Source organism: Molossus molossus, unplaced genomic scaffold (assembly GCF_014108415.1).
Source record: "Molossus molossus isolate mMolMol1 unplaced genomic scaffold, mMolMol1.p scaffold_m16_p_3, whole genome shotgun sequence".
NCBI lineage: Eukaryota > Metazoa > Chordata > Mammalia > Chiroptera > Molossidae > Molossus > Molossus molossus.
Genome location: NW_023425366.1, coordinates 27,990,262 through 28,007,749, shown reverse-complemented (window position 1 = coordinate 28,007,749; position 17,488 = coordinate 27,990,262). Strand labels below are relative to the sequence as shown.

Here is a 17,488-nt window from a genome sequence, read left to right as displayed (position 1 = left end):
TCTGCACTGGACAAAATAGCTGATGATCTTAGAGCCAGTTGGAGAAATTTCAGACTTCTGAAACAAAATTGTTTTTCAAGGTATAATTTTTAAATTGACAGAAATTCCCTTCTTAGTTTATAATTGCTGCCAGCATTTTTCTAAGTCATAAGTATTCCAGCAAAGTGAAATAATGTCACTTCAGTGATCTGATGACAGGCCGCTCGGGAAGAGACCTGCTGTTCCCTTCAGAACATTAGTTTGCCTGTCGCACTCCTGAGCTCTGACCTGGGGCCGCTCCGCCCAATTCTGGGGCCGCTCCGCCCCGATTCTGGGGCCAGGAGGGTCCGACAGGCCATGGCCACGTTTACAGCGCTAGACCTGCCAGATGAGGAAGAACCTGCCTTCCAGCGTGCGGTGAGCCAAGGCCTGTGCTGCTGAGCCCACAGGGAGAAGCTAGGAAACCGCGTCTCTGATTTCTTTTTCCTTTGAACCGGTTTGTACAGTCACCAGCTGCTTTCCCAGGCAAGGCTAGAATGCCCTGCGAATCGTCCTCCTAAAGCCAGGGGTCCCCAAAGTGTTACTGATGGACTGCAGGTCCTCCTGTCCGCCTGTGAGGCCCGCTGGGTCTGCTGGCGGCGGAGAGGGCTGCACCTTCAGGGTGATGCCTGCCCACTCTGCTGCCCCGCCCAAGAGCTCGCTCACTTTCCTGTAACCCTGCAGGTTCTGGCGGGCCGGGGGGCGAGCTCAGAATTTCTGGGAGGCACCCTTCTTTCACTTAGGATTCATACTGTGCGCTGCACTGCTCCCAGGCTAGTTCCCCAAATTCTCATTTGTAGGCAAGAGTACATGTGAATTTAAGCATGTAAATTAGCACAAAACTAAAAAAAAAAACCCCAAGTGCTGGTTCATCTCCGGTGCCATGAGATGCAACAGCACCACCTATTTTTATATTTAGTGGTAAAATGTGATCCAGCTTTAGTCTGCACCGATCTAAAAGAACTAGATGTCAATGGAAATACATGATTTGGCTTACTGGGAGGTACCAGCCTTCCTGCCCCTCCGTGAGGAGGTCTGCTCCTCTGGCTGTGCCCTGGCTCACAGAGAGGACGAGGAACAGTGTGAGGAAGGACAGGCTTTTGTGCAGGCTGTCCAGTACCTGCATCACTTAAGTACTAATGTGTGTTTTGCTGGAAGCGTGGAACTGCATCACTGACGCGGATGTGTCAGGATGGATCACGTTTGAAATGCTGACCGTGGCTTTACAGCCTTAAACAGAGGGACGAGCTCAGAATTTCTGGGAGGCACCCTTCTTTCACTTAGGGTTCATACTGTGCGCTGCACTGCTCCCAGGCCAGTTCCCCAAATTCTCATTTTTAGGCAAGAGTTCATGTGAAGTTCATTTGTTGACTTAGGTGGTGTTCCCCATTCCTTCAGTGCTTATGAGTGTTAAGACCTGTAATTGACCCTGGCCAGTTTGGCTCAGCGGCCAGAGCGTCGGCCTGTGGTCCATAGAGACCTGGGTTTGGTTCCTGCTAAGGGCACGTACCTCAGTTGCAGTTTGTGCCCGGCCCTGTTTGGGTCGTGTGGGAGGCAGCCACTCGATGTGTCCCTTTCACATCGATGTTTCTCTCTCTCTCTCTCTTCCTCTCTCCCTCCCACTCTATCTGAACAGAGAATGGAAAAATGTCCTCAGGTGAGGATAAAAAAAAAAAAAGACCTGTAATTGATTTAGTTTTATTAAAGTACATGGGCCTCAGTCTTCTTCCTGCCTCCCCCAGTTCATACAAGGCACAACAGCTCTCCATCAGTGTCACCCCATCCCATCTCGGCCTGTCCTGGATGTCACCCACCTCCACCTACGCACCACTTTCATAGGTATTTGTCTTGTACAGTTGTTCAACTGAGGGATATACGTAGAAGAAATGACTGTCCTTAAAATGTAGGCTGTGAGTCAGCTTTGTTTCTCTAGGGGGAGATTTCTGATGTGTCCATTCGGTAGTTAATAAGGACCTACTGTATGCAAGGCCATAGGAGTGCATCAGGCAGCAAGACAGGAAGCCCCTGACCATGGAGCTTACATTCTCTAATAATGGTCATCAGACCAGCTTCAGTGCCGCCTCCTTCATGAAGCCCTTCGTGATCACTCCACCCGGTTCCGTTTCTCCTCAACCTCCGAGGGTTCAGACTCCCTTATCGCATGTATCCATTCTTGCCTGTGTAATAGTTATGTGATTCCACGCATGAAGGAAGTGGGTTTTATTCATCTCGGTGCAGAGGCAAGTACAGGACTCAGCTCTGAGTCACAGCACATTAAATGCCTGTAAAATATGTCACAGTGTCTTGCTAATAGTGCTAAAAACAGCTGTAGTTATAAATTATTACCTGGTATGTGGATCATCCAAACCCTTCTCTTCCTTTGGTCTTTCCTGCTGTCACTGAGCGTTCCCGAAGCGAGGGACCATGTCCCCTTCGTTTGACCTTTATCAGCTCCTGAGAAAGTCCCTCAGAAGTGTCCACTTTGTAAGTGTCAGCTTAATGGTGTCATTCTCTCCTACCTTGTGCACGTGGCACCTGAAGAAGGTGAGACCAGTGTAGAAATGTTTTAGTAACTCATTTAAAAATAAAGAAAACAAAAACATGTGTAACTACATATGTACATGCACACACAGATACCCATACACATAGAGGGGAAGGGCTCGTACTCTTCAGCAGAATGCCGTTTAATTCCGTTTGAACCAAAGTCAGCCTCTGAGAAAATCTAGATTTTCAGGAATGAGAGATCCTGCTTGAAATGCCTCGTCTGTTGGTGGAAGATTATACCCTCTGGCATGTGAGGCTTGGCCAGGGAAGGAACAGGACGGCAATTAGATGGGGTTGCTGTCTGGCCCGAGCATCTGGAGGTGGAGTGGGAATGCTGTGACTCACCGCAATCCCAGGATTGGGAGGAACTGACTCCCGTACGTTATGACTGAGTCACAGAATGGTCTGCAGTGCCACAAGGTAAATACAGCTAATGCAAGTGTCTGCATGGAAGACTTTTTCCAGTGACTTACTTTCATTTATTGTTAAGACTTCAAAAGATTTCAGAAAAGCCCTGGCCGGTTTGGCTCAGCAGTTAGAGCATTGGCCTGTGGTGCAGAGCGACCCGGGTTCGGTTCCCACTAAGGGCACGTACCTTGGTTGCAGTTTGTCCCCGGCCCTGGTTGGTCCTGCAAGTGGCAGCCACTCGATGTGTCCCCTTCACGTCGATGTTTCTCTCTCTCTCTCTCTCTCCCCCCCCTCTACTTCTCTCTCCCTCCCACTCTATCTAAACAAAAAATGGAAAAATGTCCTCTGGTGAGGATAAAAAAAAAAAAAGATTTCAGAAAATAACAAGCATAGTGGGTGAACTTCTTCCTCATTCCATTTCCTGAAGTAAAGCATTTCTTCCGTCTCACTGTGGTTGAGTCCTGGGTTTGAGCATTCAGAAAGGGGCCAGTGTCCTAGGTCACTGTTTTTTAATTTATAGAGTGACGCCTCCCTGGGTCTGTTCAGTGTTAGCCTGAGTTTTTAAATCTGCTTTGTTCTCCTGAAAAATCCTCAGCTCAAGGCTGACTATTTCATTTTTGATCTCCAATGAGAAGATTCATATGGACATATTTCTGTATAGCATTTTGATGATTTGAGGAAGAACTTCTCCTCACATACTTCTTTTAAAAAATGTTTTGTTCATTGTTGCTGGTATTTACTCCAACGTGTGAAGTAACTTCGCTGAGGCTGAGAGCAAAGATGCCTGTGTCACTTCCAAGCCTGGCTGTGAGCGGGGGGCCGGGGTGCAATTCCAGGACACTGGCCAGCTTTGCCCAGATGCCGTTGGCCCCTGACACTGGACTTCCCAGAAGGCTGCCATTGGTCACAAAGTCTGGCCCGGTCAAACATACACTTACACACACAGACAAATATGTTCATTTACTGAGTTGTACTTTTATTCATTGGGAGTGAGTCTGACTAATACATTTATCCAACAGGATTCGTTTTTAATTTTCTTTTTAAGCTCTTCTTTAAACTGTTCTTTCTTGATTTTTGTTTATCGTGAAAATAACTTAAACATGCTGTCCTCCCATGTCTGTTACATTGTCAGTGATAATGACATTTTAAATCTGTGAAAATGATAGTGGATTGGAGACTTGGGTTCCCTGGAGGGAGCAGTACATCTTGAGAAAAATCATCTCTAGCTCAAGTTTGGTGGCCACTGAAAAGCCTGCCCTAGAGCACGTGGGTGCCTGAGGGATAGACCTTCTCCCGGCCTTTCCACCTGCAGGGTAACCTGGGGGCACAGCTTGCAGCCCACCCCGGAGTCCGCACACACTGGGCCAGGCTGAGGAGTCCGCACACACTGGGCCAGACGGCTCCATTGGACACGGGGAGGACTTGTGGGCCAGTTGGTCACTCGCTGTCTCTCTCTCATCCCCTAGACTCGCTGTCCGTCTCCAGCAATGACGCCAGCCCTCCTGCCTCCGTGGCCTCCCTTCAACCTCACATGATGGGGGCCCAGAGCTCCCCCGGTCCCAAGCGCCCGGGCAACACCCTGCGCAAGTGGCTGACGAGCCCGGTGCGGCGGCTGAGCAGCGGCAAGGCCGACGGGCACGTGAAGAAGCTGGCGCACAAGCACAAGAAGAGCAGGGAGGTCCGCAAGAGCGCCGACGCCGGCTCGCAGAAGGACTCGGACGACAGCGCCGCCACTCCGCAGGACGAGACCGTCGAGGAGGTCAGAGCCCCCGCGCGCGGCCGGCATGTGCTGCCCCGGCTGTGGGCAGATGGCTGGCCCCGTGGCCGCCCTCCTTGGGTTGTGTGGCACCTGGCAGTGTCCCTGAGCCCACTGAGTCCTCTGTGAGCAGACAGCTAGATTCAGGGGGGAGAGCTCGGGAGAGCTGCACCCAGATTGACAGAGTCAGGACCTGCTCGTGGCTTCTGTAAAAACATCCGCGGACTGGGAGCCTCCCTCCCAAGTCCAGGGCACCCCAGGCTGCTCTAGAGCAAGTGTGCGCTGTGCCACCTCCGACCTCTCCTCATTCATCCGGGGCCAAGGCCAGGAGGTGCCAGCCAGTCCTCCGTGGATGTCAGCAGTCGCCGAGGTCGGCACGGAACCCGTGGCAGCACACTGCGGGAAGGCGCCCGTTCCCGGTGTGGGAGGGCTAGAGAGAGGTTTGCGTCCTCCATTTTCACTCCCTCCATGTTCACACTTACCTCTGTCCTGAGGAGAAAGTACCCAGTTAATTCATTTTGCTAACCCAGTAGTAAACACTGGATTATTCCCATGTCATCAAAGATGAATGTATGTAGGTCAGCCGGGAATTTTGTTCATTTCCTTCTGTGTGAGATGGGGGAAGGGGGAGCTTTAAATTATACTTTAAACAAAATTCTTTCATGATCCTGAAGTTGGGCCGAAAGCGCTGGTGGTATTAGTGAGGGGCCCACAGAGTGTTTTCTCACTGGACCTGCCCAGATCCCTCATGGACTCACAAAGGAAAAGGCAGATGGAGAGAAAGGACGAGCTCTGTGCCATTTAATGCACTTTGCAGAGACAGGTTTTCTGCTGCTTTTCTCCCGGGCGTGCTTTCCATGGGTTTATGCCGGAGTGTGGTTCACAACGTCCTCACCTTTCCGATGAGCCTGTGTCCTCTTAGTAGAAATAAAAAACAAAAATTTTTCCTAAAAATAAGAATAGAGGAATATTAATGAGATAATTCAGATTCTTAAAATGCAGCTTGGATTGCATTTTTCTTTATTACCATTATTATTTGCATGAATTTTATTCTAGCAAGGTACCAAAAGTGAAATGAAAGTGGGCCAGAGGACCCGAATCACCATGAGGGTTATGGTTCATATTTTTGAAGATTTTTTTGTGTTTTTCTTTTTTTCGCTTCTCGAAGATGAGATGTGTTCAGAGCCCAACAGATGCCATTGGCAGTTCCTTCAAAAAACACACCCAGTGGCCCTTCTCTCGTCCAAGTTGGCAGGCAAGGTGGTTGGGTTGCTGGAAGGAAGGAGCAGTTACCGTCAGGGCTGGAAAGAGATTGTGCCTGCGATCTGCCGTCGGGGTTTCAGTCCAGGCTGTATTTTTCCAGTTAACCCCTAGGGCTCATTTCTATGAACTGACATTGACCGTCGGGACCTAGAGTGTAATGAGCGAATGGTGGTTCACTTTCAGAGAGGCCGGAACGAGGGCCTGAGCAGCGGCACCCTCTCCAAGTCCTCCTCCTCGGGCATGCAGAGCTGTGGAGAAGAAGAAGGGGAGGAGGGGGCCGACGCCGTGCCTCTGCCCCCACCCATGGCCATCCAGCAGCACAGCCTGCTGCAGCCAGACTCGCAGGACGACAAGGTAGGAACCTACGCTGCCAGGAGAGGGGCGGGCCCTGCAGTAGCTCCTGTGCTCAGCCTCGTTGCAGGAGATGGGTGACTCTGGGGCTATGCAGGGCCACCTGGAAAACATGCTGCTTTTCCAGGCAGATTCCATCGGTTTTCACCCCCAAAACTTTGTGGGTAACTAAGTCCAGTTAGACTAGGTAGTAGACCGACATGTGCAGTTTCTCATACACGTGCATTCGTATAAATATGTTCAGTGCAATTTTAATGGTGCTTCAGCATTTGCCACTTTTAAAGTAATGCTCATTATCTTTACTGTCCTGACAGGGGTCCCTGGGAGAGCAGGCGGGGAGTCACGAGCCATGTGCGTGACTGCCCTCTCATTGGCATCAGGCCACCTTGTTCTCGCTGTAGGCATTTCTGCACATGGGCGTTATGTTGCTGTCCAATTCCTTTTCCCAACACAGCACAGATCAGGATCCCCCTGGAGGGTGGGGGTAGGCATCCGAGTGCAGGGGTCAGTTCAGAGCCGCGGGACTCCTCCTTGGACACATGCGGAGGCGCCAAGCCAAGTCCATCTGTTTTTGTGGCTGTTTTGAGTTCTTCCTTTATTTGAGTTCTTCCTTTATAAATTACTTTATATATCCCAGTTGTAGAATCCAAAATATCAAAAAGGAAACCCAATGACTGGCTTGCACATCCTCTCGCATCCTGGCCCATTATGCTCTTCCAAATTCTCAGGTGTTGAAAACCTTGCTATGAAGTCATGATTGGTGATTTTTTTTTTTTTTTTTTTTTTTTTTTTTTGGCAATAGCTACATTTAGGAATAAAACATATGTTTTCATCAGTTTTCCTCATTCTTCCCCTTTTTCCTCCCCTGAATCCCTCCTCAGTGCTATCATGATCACTTGCTGAATCGCCTGTTTTTTGACCGGGATTCAGCCACAGCCCAGTGATTGACAGCTGCCCTGGCAGATCACACATGAGCCTTAACCTAAGGCAGACATTTCTCCAGCCCCTTCTCTGCAGGACTTCGCTCCTCCCCCCTTTGTGGCACTCAGTGTACGGTCAAGGAGCTGCGGGCCTTGGCTAAAGGGTGTAGCTTGGGTTTGAGTCTGGAGTTTGGGGCCTCTGAGGTGCATAACCCACACTGTTGGGGGTGGGTGACACCTGAGATGAGAGAGGACCTCACCCCCTACTGCACAGAACGGACTCGTCAGGAAATGGGACCGTGTCATTTATTTGACAACTCCTAAGCTACATACCATTCTTAAAAGCAGAAAACTGAAATTTCTGAAGTCTGGATGGTTAGCCAAAAGTGAGGTGCTAGGCCTGATTCTTTACCAAATAAGAGTATTTTTCTCCACTTGAACAGTGGATTACACTATATTCTTCTGTTTGCTAAATCATTTATTGGTTATTCTGTTACCTCCTTGGGTATTATTAACAGCAATTCTTCATTTACAAAAATCTATAGTGATGTTCCCAGAGGTATATTATCATGTGACTAATATTTTGTTTTGTTCTGTTTTCTCTTTTTGTAAACTTCCACTGCAGCATTATGTTGATTTATGTTCTGTGTCTGTTTTGGCTCAGTTTCCTTACCTCTCCATTTGAATTTTTTTCCTTTTTTTTCACCTCATCATTCCAGATTTCATTAGAGCACGCCAACATTTGTTTTGCAAAGTGCATACCTGAATCCACATATGTACATATGTAAAAGCCTTGCTGTAAATGTAAGAGTTGTACCTGTCTGCTGTGAGACGTGCATCGTTAGGCCAGCCAGCTGTGTGTCGCATGCTTCTCCGCTGTCCTCAATATGAAGCGAGGTTCATATTACGCCCCCTTCTAGTTTCCAGTCAGTGAATGGCACAAGTAATCTGCAAACATGGTGTGTTTGCCAATTACTGAACTTGAACTTGGTAGCCCTTCCCCCAGATTCCTTAACTGTCACCCGTGTACACCCCGATTCTAGCCGTAAACGGCATCTGATAGCTTGTGAGGCCACAGATCTTCTGTACTCTGCACTAATCATTGGGGAAGTGGATGGCACAGAAAATGGTGAGCTCGTCCCCCTCCTCCTGTCTGGTCAGTGCTCCCTGGTTCCTTTTTTTCTCATTTCTTTCTTTTAACCCCATAAGCACAGTAAAGCCATTTTTAGTATCTTATTTTGTTTCCTGATTATTTAAGGATTCACTCATTAGACCTTAAGCCTTTCGTTCTTCCATTGATCAGATTCTGTATGTTTTTTTCCTCCTTCGCCAATAGCCTAGCCAGCAGTTGCAAAAGCTACAGATAGAATTCTCCCGTGCCCAGTCCCCTCTCTGAAAAATGTTATGATGTTACATGACTGCGGATTAAAAACAGACATTGTCTGCTTTCCACATGTATCCCAGACAGGTTTTATTTAATATTTCATGTCAGAATATTGTAAATTTAAAAGGATGACTTTAAATAAATGCAAACAAAGACAAACTTGTGGTCTTTTTGTCTGGAATTACTTTTAAAAAGAGGTTAAGTTTGCAGGAGAATTTACTGTCTGTCCAGTGACTAACATAAGGCATTCCCCTCCCCCCCCTTCTTTTTCTTAACTTCTTCCATAGGCCTCTTCTCGGTTATTAGTCCGCCCCACCAGCTCCGAAACGCCGAGTGCAGCCGAGCTTGTCAGTGCAATTGAGGAACTCGTGAAAAGCAAGATGGTAAGGCTTCCCAGAGAGAGCCCGAGGTCTGGAAGCTGCTCTGGGTGCTGCTGCAGAGTGTGTCTGTGGCTTCTTGCACAGTTGGGAGTTCCCAAGACTCCCCTCACTTCTGACCAACTGCAAGTGTGGAGTCCCCAAGACCATCCTCGGGTTCAGTAATTCACCTGAAGGACTCACAGAACTTAGCAAAGCCACAGTTGCAGTTTATTACTGTGAAAGGACACAGGGTAAAATCAGCCAGGAAGGACATGTGGGCAGAGTCCAGCAAGGTTCCAGGTTCGGGCTGCCTGTTGTCCTCTCCTAGTGGAGTCAGTGACGGCTGACTTCTCCTGGCAGCAGTGTACGACCACATCTACAGAGTATTGCCAACTGGGGCACTTACCCAAGCGTTGGTACTCATTTTATTTGGGCTCAGTCACAAATACAAGATTGACCATATGTGTGGCTCACCTTTGTCCCCTGCCCCTCCAGAGATCAAGGTAGCACATGGCCCAATGCCTCCAGGTAAACAGTGACAGACAGGACATTCCATGGGCTTAGAGGTACCTCGGAACAGCCAAAGCTAATCTTCTCCTTCATCCCCATTTTCTGAAGGTGTGTCCAGAGTCTGTGGTTTGTCAGATAGGTTGACACTTTTCTTTTGCTGTCTCTGAGTTATTTCATTTGGATCCACACAATGTTTGTGAGAGAAGGGTTTGTGATTATTCTGTGAGGACTTTATTTCTTAGTGGCCTCTGTACTATCCGTCGGTCGACATGGATTCATTTATAAAAACCCCAGGTCAGGTGTGTATTCTTTGAAATTAGACAGGTGTGCATTGCTTCTAACTGGTTTGAACACATGGATGTCTGCGTCTCTTCCATTCTTGTAACTATGAAATGGAAAAACCATTAATGGCAACAACTTTTTAGACTAGTATATTGTACTACCCCTGTAAAATTATTTAACTGCTTTTAAAAGTCACCTCTCCCAAAGTAAAAGCCCTCAACCTCTCCCACCAATCCATTCTGCAGCGGTAACCACTATGAATGGTTTGGTGTGTTTCCCTCGTGATGCAAACATATATGGGGGTGTGTGTGCATGCTTTTTTTTTCCAAAATGGATTCATTTGATTTTTTAAGATTCTAAGACTTAACATATCCTAAGGATCTTCTCAGGTTAGTACATACAGATTTATCTCAGCCCTTTTAATAGCTGTATAATATTCCATTGTATGGATGCAATGATAATACCACCAGGGGCCTATTCAAAATTGGGTGCTCTTCTAAATACCAAGCATGTTTTAATTTAAATATTCCCACAATGACCCTATGAGGTAGATACACACAGTTGTTATCCCATTTTGCAAATGTAGAAACTGAGGCACAAAGAATGTTTAAAGATTTGGCCAGCTAGTTAGGGGCAGAGACATGATTATACTATAATTTTCTTAAATAAATTTCATACTTATATATAAAGTTTATTTCAGTTTTTCACTGTTCTAAACATTCACATTTGCTACGTGTGTGATTGTATCTATAGGGTAGATTTCTAGCACTGGAATTCTAGATCAAAGGGTATATACATCTTTAAAGTGAGGAATGTATCTTCCCTCAGTCAGGTATTAACTAGTATCACACATACTCCAGTTTCTTCTCCCACTCCTAACCAACTTCTAATGAAACTGGTTAACTAGGACAAATGGGAATTATATCAATAAAAATGCAGACTGACATGCATGGCCCTGCCATACCTGGAATCCCCCCTTGGGCAGTCATGCTGTGTTCTGAAAAGGATGGAGTGGGCTTCAGAGTTAGATGGGAAATTAGGAAGTTAGATAAGGCTGCTAGGAGTTGGCAGGTAACTCAAGAACTCCACTCAATGGTCAAGAATTGGGGATCGTGTCAGTAGAAATTGAGATAAACCACATCCTGGCTGTAGGAATTGAGTTAAACCACATCCTGGCTGTAGGAATTGAGTTAAACCACATCCTGACTGTCTCTTTGAGAGACGAGTTTGATTAATGGTCCAAAGGGTGCCTAAATTGTATTCAGTGAGCATCCTTAAATATTTTAAAAACAGCCCTTCATACACATCAATTATATGACCATTAAAGTCATTCTTGTCTATGAATTGAAATAGTTTTCCCAAAGAATGCTATAAGGCAACACTCTGTCAACTTGCTAGTCATTATCCTGCACGTATATAAATTTCATTCCATTTTAAGTGGTCTGAGATTCATTTGTAATTAATTTAGATGGACTTCCAAATAGAGAGGAATTTTATGGCTTGTGTCTTTCAGCTCTTACCTGCTTATTCCCCTTTTTAAATTTCTACTCATTTATGTTTCTTCTAAAATTAACAGACATAAAGTTGTTAGCATTGCAGGAAGGGCACAGGTTTGGGAGCCAGGTAGACTTGGGTTCAAGCTCTTCCACTTACTGCTGCAGCCCCTCGGAACCTGTCTCTCGGCTGTAAATGGGGGATGGTGAATGGACTGCGGTTTGTTAAGGTTCTGTTGTGTGAGCGTTCACTGATGCATCTTCCTTCCTACCGGAGAACCATGTGTATGCCTTTTATGATGGACTCACCCCTTCTCCATCCTCCATGGAGCATAATCTAGATTCTGCCTCTTTTTCTGGTCCAAGAGAAACATAACTATCGATTTGCTGTCAGTAACCCTCTCATGACAAACAGGAAATACTCTCTGTAGATAAAAACTTTAGCAAATTGTTTTAATATTCTTCACCCTGTCCTGGTCCCTGTGACTCTGAGCTACCTCTGCCTGTCTCACCACGTGCTGTAGGTCCTCAGTCATCGTGTTTGTGGTCTTGTGGGTGATCTCAGGCTGGAGCACCTCCACAGTGGGATTGGAGCACTGAATGGCTCGGGCATCAGAAGCTGTGAATTAATGGATTGGACAGGGGAGGAGAGGGGACAAGGGGCTCAACTGTTATGCAGATGTATTCAAGGAACTGGACATCCTACCCAGAAAACCTGAGGGTTCAGTGTGAAAAGTCAGAACTCCCAGAAAACCACTCCCTGGGACTGCTCCGCTCTCCTACCTCCACATCCCTGATGCAGCCAGTACTGTTCGAAAGGTGGTGTATCTTTCCTGTTGTCAACAGTATGGCAATAGCAACAGACAGTCACAGTGACTGTTTGAATTGACTTGGGGTTTTCTTTGATCTAAATATAAAGGGGAGATATAAGAAAGAGTGGGAATTAATGAAGTAAACATCTAACTCAAGGTAGTAGAACAACAACAAAATAAACCAAAGCAGAAAGAATGAGTACATAAAGAAAGATAAACACAGAAGAGATTTAGTTGGGAAACAGAAAAATAGTAGAATAATAAATAAAATAAAAAATTCATCCTTTCGAAAAATTAAGGTATCAGGTAACCTTCTTAAGAAAATAGAAAGAAATGATACATTCACAAAATGCAAAAATGACAAAGTGGAAGCAGCTGTTACCTTTGTAAGTAAATTTGAAAACCTGGAGGCAGTAGACAGTTTTTAAGATGTAATTTACCAACTCTAACCTCAGAAGAGCGATTAGCTCTGCAGAGCTATCTTCACCTAAGGAACAGAGAAAGTTGACAAGACCTTGTCCCCCAGAACAACGCCAAGCCCAGAGGATCTCACAAGTAAGGTATCTGAATCTGTCAAGTCCCAACCATTCCGGTCCGAGGCAGCTCCATGGTCATGACAGCCTTTTCCCTTGCACACTATTTGTGTAAGAGGCCAGTGGGCAGCACTGAGAGAGTGGACAGCGTAAATGTGACAAGAACACAGGACCGTGGCTGCACCCTGTCGGGGTGTCTGCACCCAGGTCTGGACCAGCCACATCGAAGGACAGGCAGCCAGAGAAAGCCTGGTGACTCCCCCGTCTCGGTGCAGACAGCTTTTCCGCCCACTATGGAAGACCAGCCTCGTGGACATCACTGAAGTCCAGGACGTGACCTCCGCGCTCGCTCCCCTTCGAGAGGGCACCTCTGGGGCATTTCTCTTTTCCTGCTCTTTTCTCACCGTTCAAGTGGACAGAGTTAACGCTGACAAGCCTCAGCTGTTTCCTTGCCCGTCTAGACAGGAGACCGTGCAGACCCTCCTCCCCCTCATTCCTCAGACTCGTCTCCTGCCAAAGACTCACTGGTCTCCAGGACCAGCGAGTGTCACCAGGGTCTGCTGCTTACTGCAAACACTTGCTTCCAGTGAAGGTCAATAGCTGTTTATTTAAAAACGAGAGAGCCATTTTCTCATGAAACCCTGTTCTTCAACTGTGTTTTGTAAGTCAGAGCAGCAGTCGGTGTTGTGAACAAGATTGCACAGAGACTCTGTCCTCCAAGCGGTGCTTCATGATGGAGTTGGCGTTGTTCTCAGAAGGCAGAAAACAGGACATGCATAGAGGTTTTAATTTCATAGGAAATACCGTGTTCTTGCCATTTGTATCGGACTTCTTGTTTGAAGATAAGTCAATCACATTTTTCCAGTTCAGCCTCTAAACACTTCTTGATCATCTCTGTATATCCCGCTGGGCTGCTTTGGAAATTTTGAAACTAACTTGTACTTTGTGAATTCAGGTGAAGAAAGAAAATTAATACGTACCAATTAGAAAGTAGTCCATTGCAAATCATCGTCATGTTAATCCAGGGAGAGACATCAACAATATTTAACTCACAGATTTAATCCTGCAGAGCTTTGCTTGAGCATCTACGGGAGGTGCAACAATGAAAACAGTCACCTGCAGAAGCCAAAGTTCCTGGAGGGTTGGCGGGGAGTGGGATCGAGGCCAGCATGACCGCTGCTTCCTCAGAAGAGGCAGAGAGATAGTACTAGTGCCCCAGAGAGAGACGTTATTTTTAGCTGAGTGGTCTGTGTGCACTGAAGTATGAGTCAAGGCTTCATAGATAATCAAGAAACAAACCAACTTCGTTTAAACCAAAAGATATGGTGGCTGCTGCTGCCGTGTGGCCCACGCACAGGGCACGCGAGTGCGTGTGTCTGGGGTAAGCTGGCCTGACTGAGGCAGCTCCACGTCCTGAACCTTCCTGCTTGATTCAGCAACAATGTTACCAAAATGAAACCTGCTAGATTTGAAATGGGTGCACTGCTCTGATGTAAACATGTTGTATATTTTTCTAATCATTTGTGACCGGCAATAGACTATATCAATGTATATAAATGTACTCTTTCATTCTAACTTTCCTTTTTTATCCAGGCCCGCTCACTCAATTGTTTAATTAGTGTTGGGGGGTTGTTACTAAATATTGCATAATTTCACAAACATAGACTTTTCTAATTTTGCAATCAGGGCTTCTGTGTCTTCTGAGTATGAGATTCCCTTACCCTCATTTCAGCTCTGATGGCTATGGGCAGAAATGTGATTGGTGATGTCATTTCTTTCAGGCCCTGGAGGACCGTCCCAGCTCCCTCCTGGTGGACCAGGGAGACAGTAGCAGCCCCTCCTTCAACCCTTCAGACAATTCCCTGCTCTCCTCCTCCTCGCCCATTGATGAGATGGAAGAGAGGAAGTCCAGCTCCCTGAAGAGACGGCAGTAAGACACATTTCATTGTCATTGTTTGGGTGGCGTCCTCTGGCATTGCACCTGCAGGCTGTGTCGGGGATCCTGTCTGACCGCACAGTGAGGAGCGCCGGGTCCCTGCGCCACTCTCCGGGTGCTCTCCGCGGGGTCAGCCAGCCAGCCTGCAGCTCTTATTGCTTCATTTGTATATTATACAAATTGTTATTTTTTATTCATACATGAAAATAATTCGAGACAAGAATATTTTCTGTCACTTCTGATGATAAACTCCTATACTTTCTATTCTGTACACAGTTATGAAGGAAAAAGAAGGCAACATAGAATTAAATACAGTCCCCAAAACCGTAATGTTTTCCGAATATACATTAGTGGTGGTATTTCTCAGTTCCAGTAGAGCATCTTATAGTAAAAGAAAGTAAAAGAGCCCTGATAAATCTTAGGTTTAAGCTTGCCTCTGGAGAAGAGGAAAGTGGTCCGCTGCGTGGGGGCAGAGACTTGGTTGTACTGTGGGCTGTGTCCCAGCACCTAGAATGTTGGGCACATAGGAGCTTGGTCAGTGTTGGTGGGTGGAATCAATGAATGAATGAACGAACGAACGAGTAACTTCAGGCCTACTGAGGATGCCTGCTGATCCAGTGATTGTCTTCTGTTATCTGAGTAGCCTTAAGCAGCTACTGAACCTTACAAAAAGGAAATACTTCTGTGTTAAATTTTTTTCTTGTATGTCCAATGAAGCTCACAATGACTTAATCATTAAAAAAACAAGAACAAAAGTGCTTCCTGTAATGTCTCATGCCATTATAACAAAATTATGTCTATGTGTCTCTCGGTTGTTCACATATGTAATTAGAGTCTGGTGGTGGGAGCTCACCCTGAATGTGAAGTGTCTTGTGACCTCCACAGCTGTCCGTCACCCACACACACCTGTAAGGGTTTAGGACTCCCAGAGTTGGAGACTCCACTGTGCAAGTCTGATATGTTTATGTGCAGTCCTGAGGGGGTCTAACTGACAAAGCCAAAGTGCAAAAGAATTCGTTTAAAGAGTTTGGATTGTAAACACTTTTTCTCACTCTTTGTAGCTACGTTTTGCAGGAATTAGTGGAGACGGAGCGTGACTACGTGCGGGACCTTGGCTATGTGGTGGAGGTACGTTTTCAGAGAGTTAATAATCTGTATCAGCCCCCAGTCTGCAGAGGGGCATCATGTTACAGTTTAACACCAGTACTGTCTCAAAAGCTTTAAAGACATTTTTGACAAAAAGTAATTATGAAAAGTAAAGTTTAGCCAGTTATCTTAACCATCTAATTCACTTTTAAAGGCCTCTTTTTTTGCTGTTGTTTTTATCCTCACCTGAGGATATTTTTTTTATTTATCTTCAGATAGAGTGGGAGGGAGGGAGAGAGAAACATCGATGTGAGAGAGGCACATTGACTGGCTGCCTCCCGCACAACCCCAACCAGGGTCAGGGACGAACTGCAACTGAGGTATGTGCCCCTGACTGGAATCAAACCCACGACTCATTGATCCGTGGGCCGATGCTCTAACCCCTGAGCCAAACTGGCCAGAGCTAAAGGCCTCTTTTTGCCTAATGTGCCTGACATAATCTTTTAAAATAATAATGCTTTAAAATTATGATATCCAACCATTGTATCTATTTTAAGGAAGTCTTGCCTTGAATTATTTTGCAAGAGCGGGTATCACCACAGAGATGAGAACAGCACTCGTTAACAGTCAGTGTGTCCAGCTGTGCATTCAGCTCCATCCTGAATCGACCTGGGTTCAGAGAATGGTCAGTGGACACCAGACCGTTGGCTTACAGTTTTCACAGAACAAATGTCTCACCATTGTCACTGCCCAGAAGTTGTTATGACCTATGTAGACATTGCAAAACCACTGCCTTTCATACTGGATCAAGGACCATTTCCAGACTGTTCTCTGCCATTAAGTTCTGGGCATAATCATCTTCATAAACAACTCTTCAAGAAGCTATTTTTAAAGTATGAAATCTTATCACTTATTTTTTTAGCTTTGCAAATATGTACAGGATAATACTTTGGGGGTCTGCGTTCAGTTAAAAGTAATGGCTAATAAGTTAATTGCATAACTGAAAAGGTACCATATTTGTTTGTCTGCAGTCATTGTGAACAACAAAATAAGTCACTTGAATACTTAAGAGGTTATCAGTCTATGAAAAGAATGTTGTTAAATCCTGATTTAACAAATTATGTAAATGATCCAAAAAGCAAAGAAAATCTGTTTATATGAGAAATATTGAGAACAGAGGAAATGTTTCTGGCCAAATATTTAATATTTATAAGCTGATAAGCTGATGTGTTTTATGAAACCATTTACATTTACTTGAACTTTTTCAGTTCCTTAGAAGAATTGTGGTTATGCGTGCCAAAAAAGTCAGGGAGAGAGTCGTGGCAATGAATGTAACAGGATACATTCTATTTAAATGGTTGCACTGACTCTTGAACATAAGGGTTTGAACTGTGTGGGTCCACTTAAATGTAGATTTTTTTTTTCATTAAATACTGTAAATTTATTTTTTCTTTCTTATGATTTTCTTAGTAACATTGTCTTTTCTCCAGCTGACTTTATTGTAAGAATACAGTATATAATACATACAACATAGAAAATATGTGTTAATCGACTTTATCGGTAAGGCTTCTAGTTAACAGTAGGCTATTAGTGGTTAAGTTTTTGAGGGTCAAGTTATACATGGATTTTTTAGTGCATAGGGGTTGGCACCCTTAAACCTCTGTGTTATTCAATGGCCAACTGTATTTCAAGTTAAGAACACTTGTTCATATAGGATTTTTGTTTGTTTTTAAGTAAAGAATTGGTTGCAAGACATGGTATATGTCTGTCTTGTCCATCATGCCTATTATTGAACCATTACTTGGTTCAAATATGTTCAGTGTAATAAACTTA

The 17,488-nt window shown here is 45.4% G+C and overlaps 1 protein-coding gene across 1 annotated transcript in view; it reads left to right on the top strand.

Moving 5' to 3' along the window:
* TRIO (trio Rho guanine nucleotide exchange factor) overlaps nt 1-17,488 on the top strand; it is a 342,804-nt gene that overhangs the window by 296,104 nt on the left and 29,212 nt on the right. Inside the window, exons 35-39 of the mRNA XM_036280916.1 lie at nt 4,437-4,729; nt 6,173-6,343; nt 8,932-9,027; nt 14,415-14,563; nt 15,631-15,697. Coding sequence (XP_036136809.1) covers nt 4,437-4,729; nt 6,173-6,343; nt 8,932-9,027; nt 14,415-14,563; nt 15,631-15,697 — 776 coding nt within the window. The remainder of the gene's footprint in view (nt 1-4,436; nt 4,730-6,172; nt 6,344-8,931; nt 9,028-14,414; nt 14,564-15,630; nt 15,698-17,488) is intronic.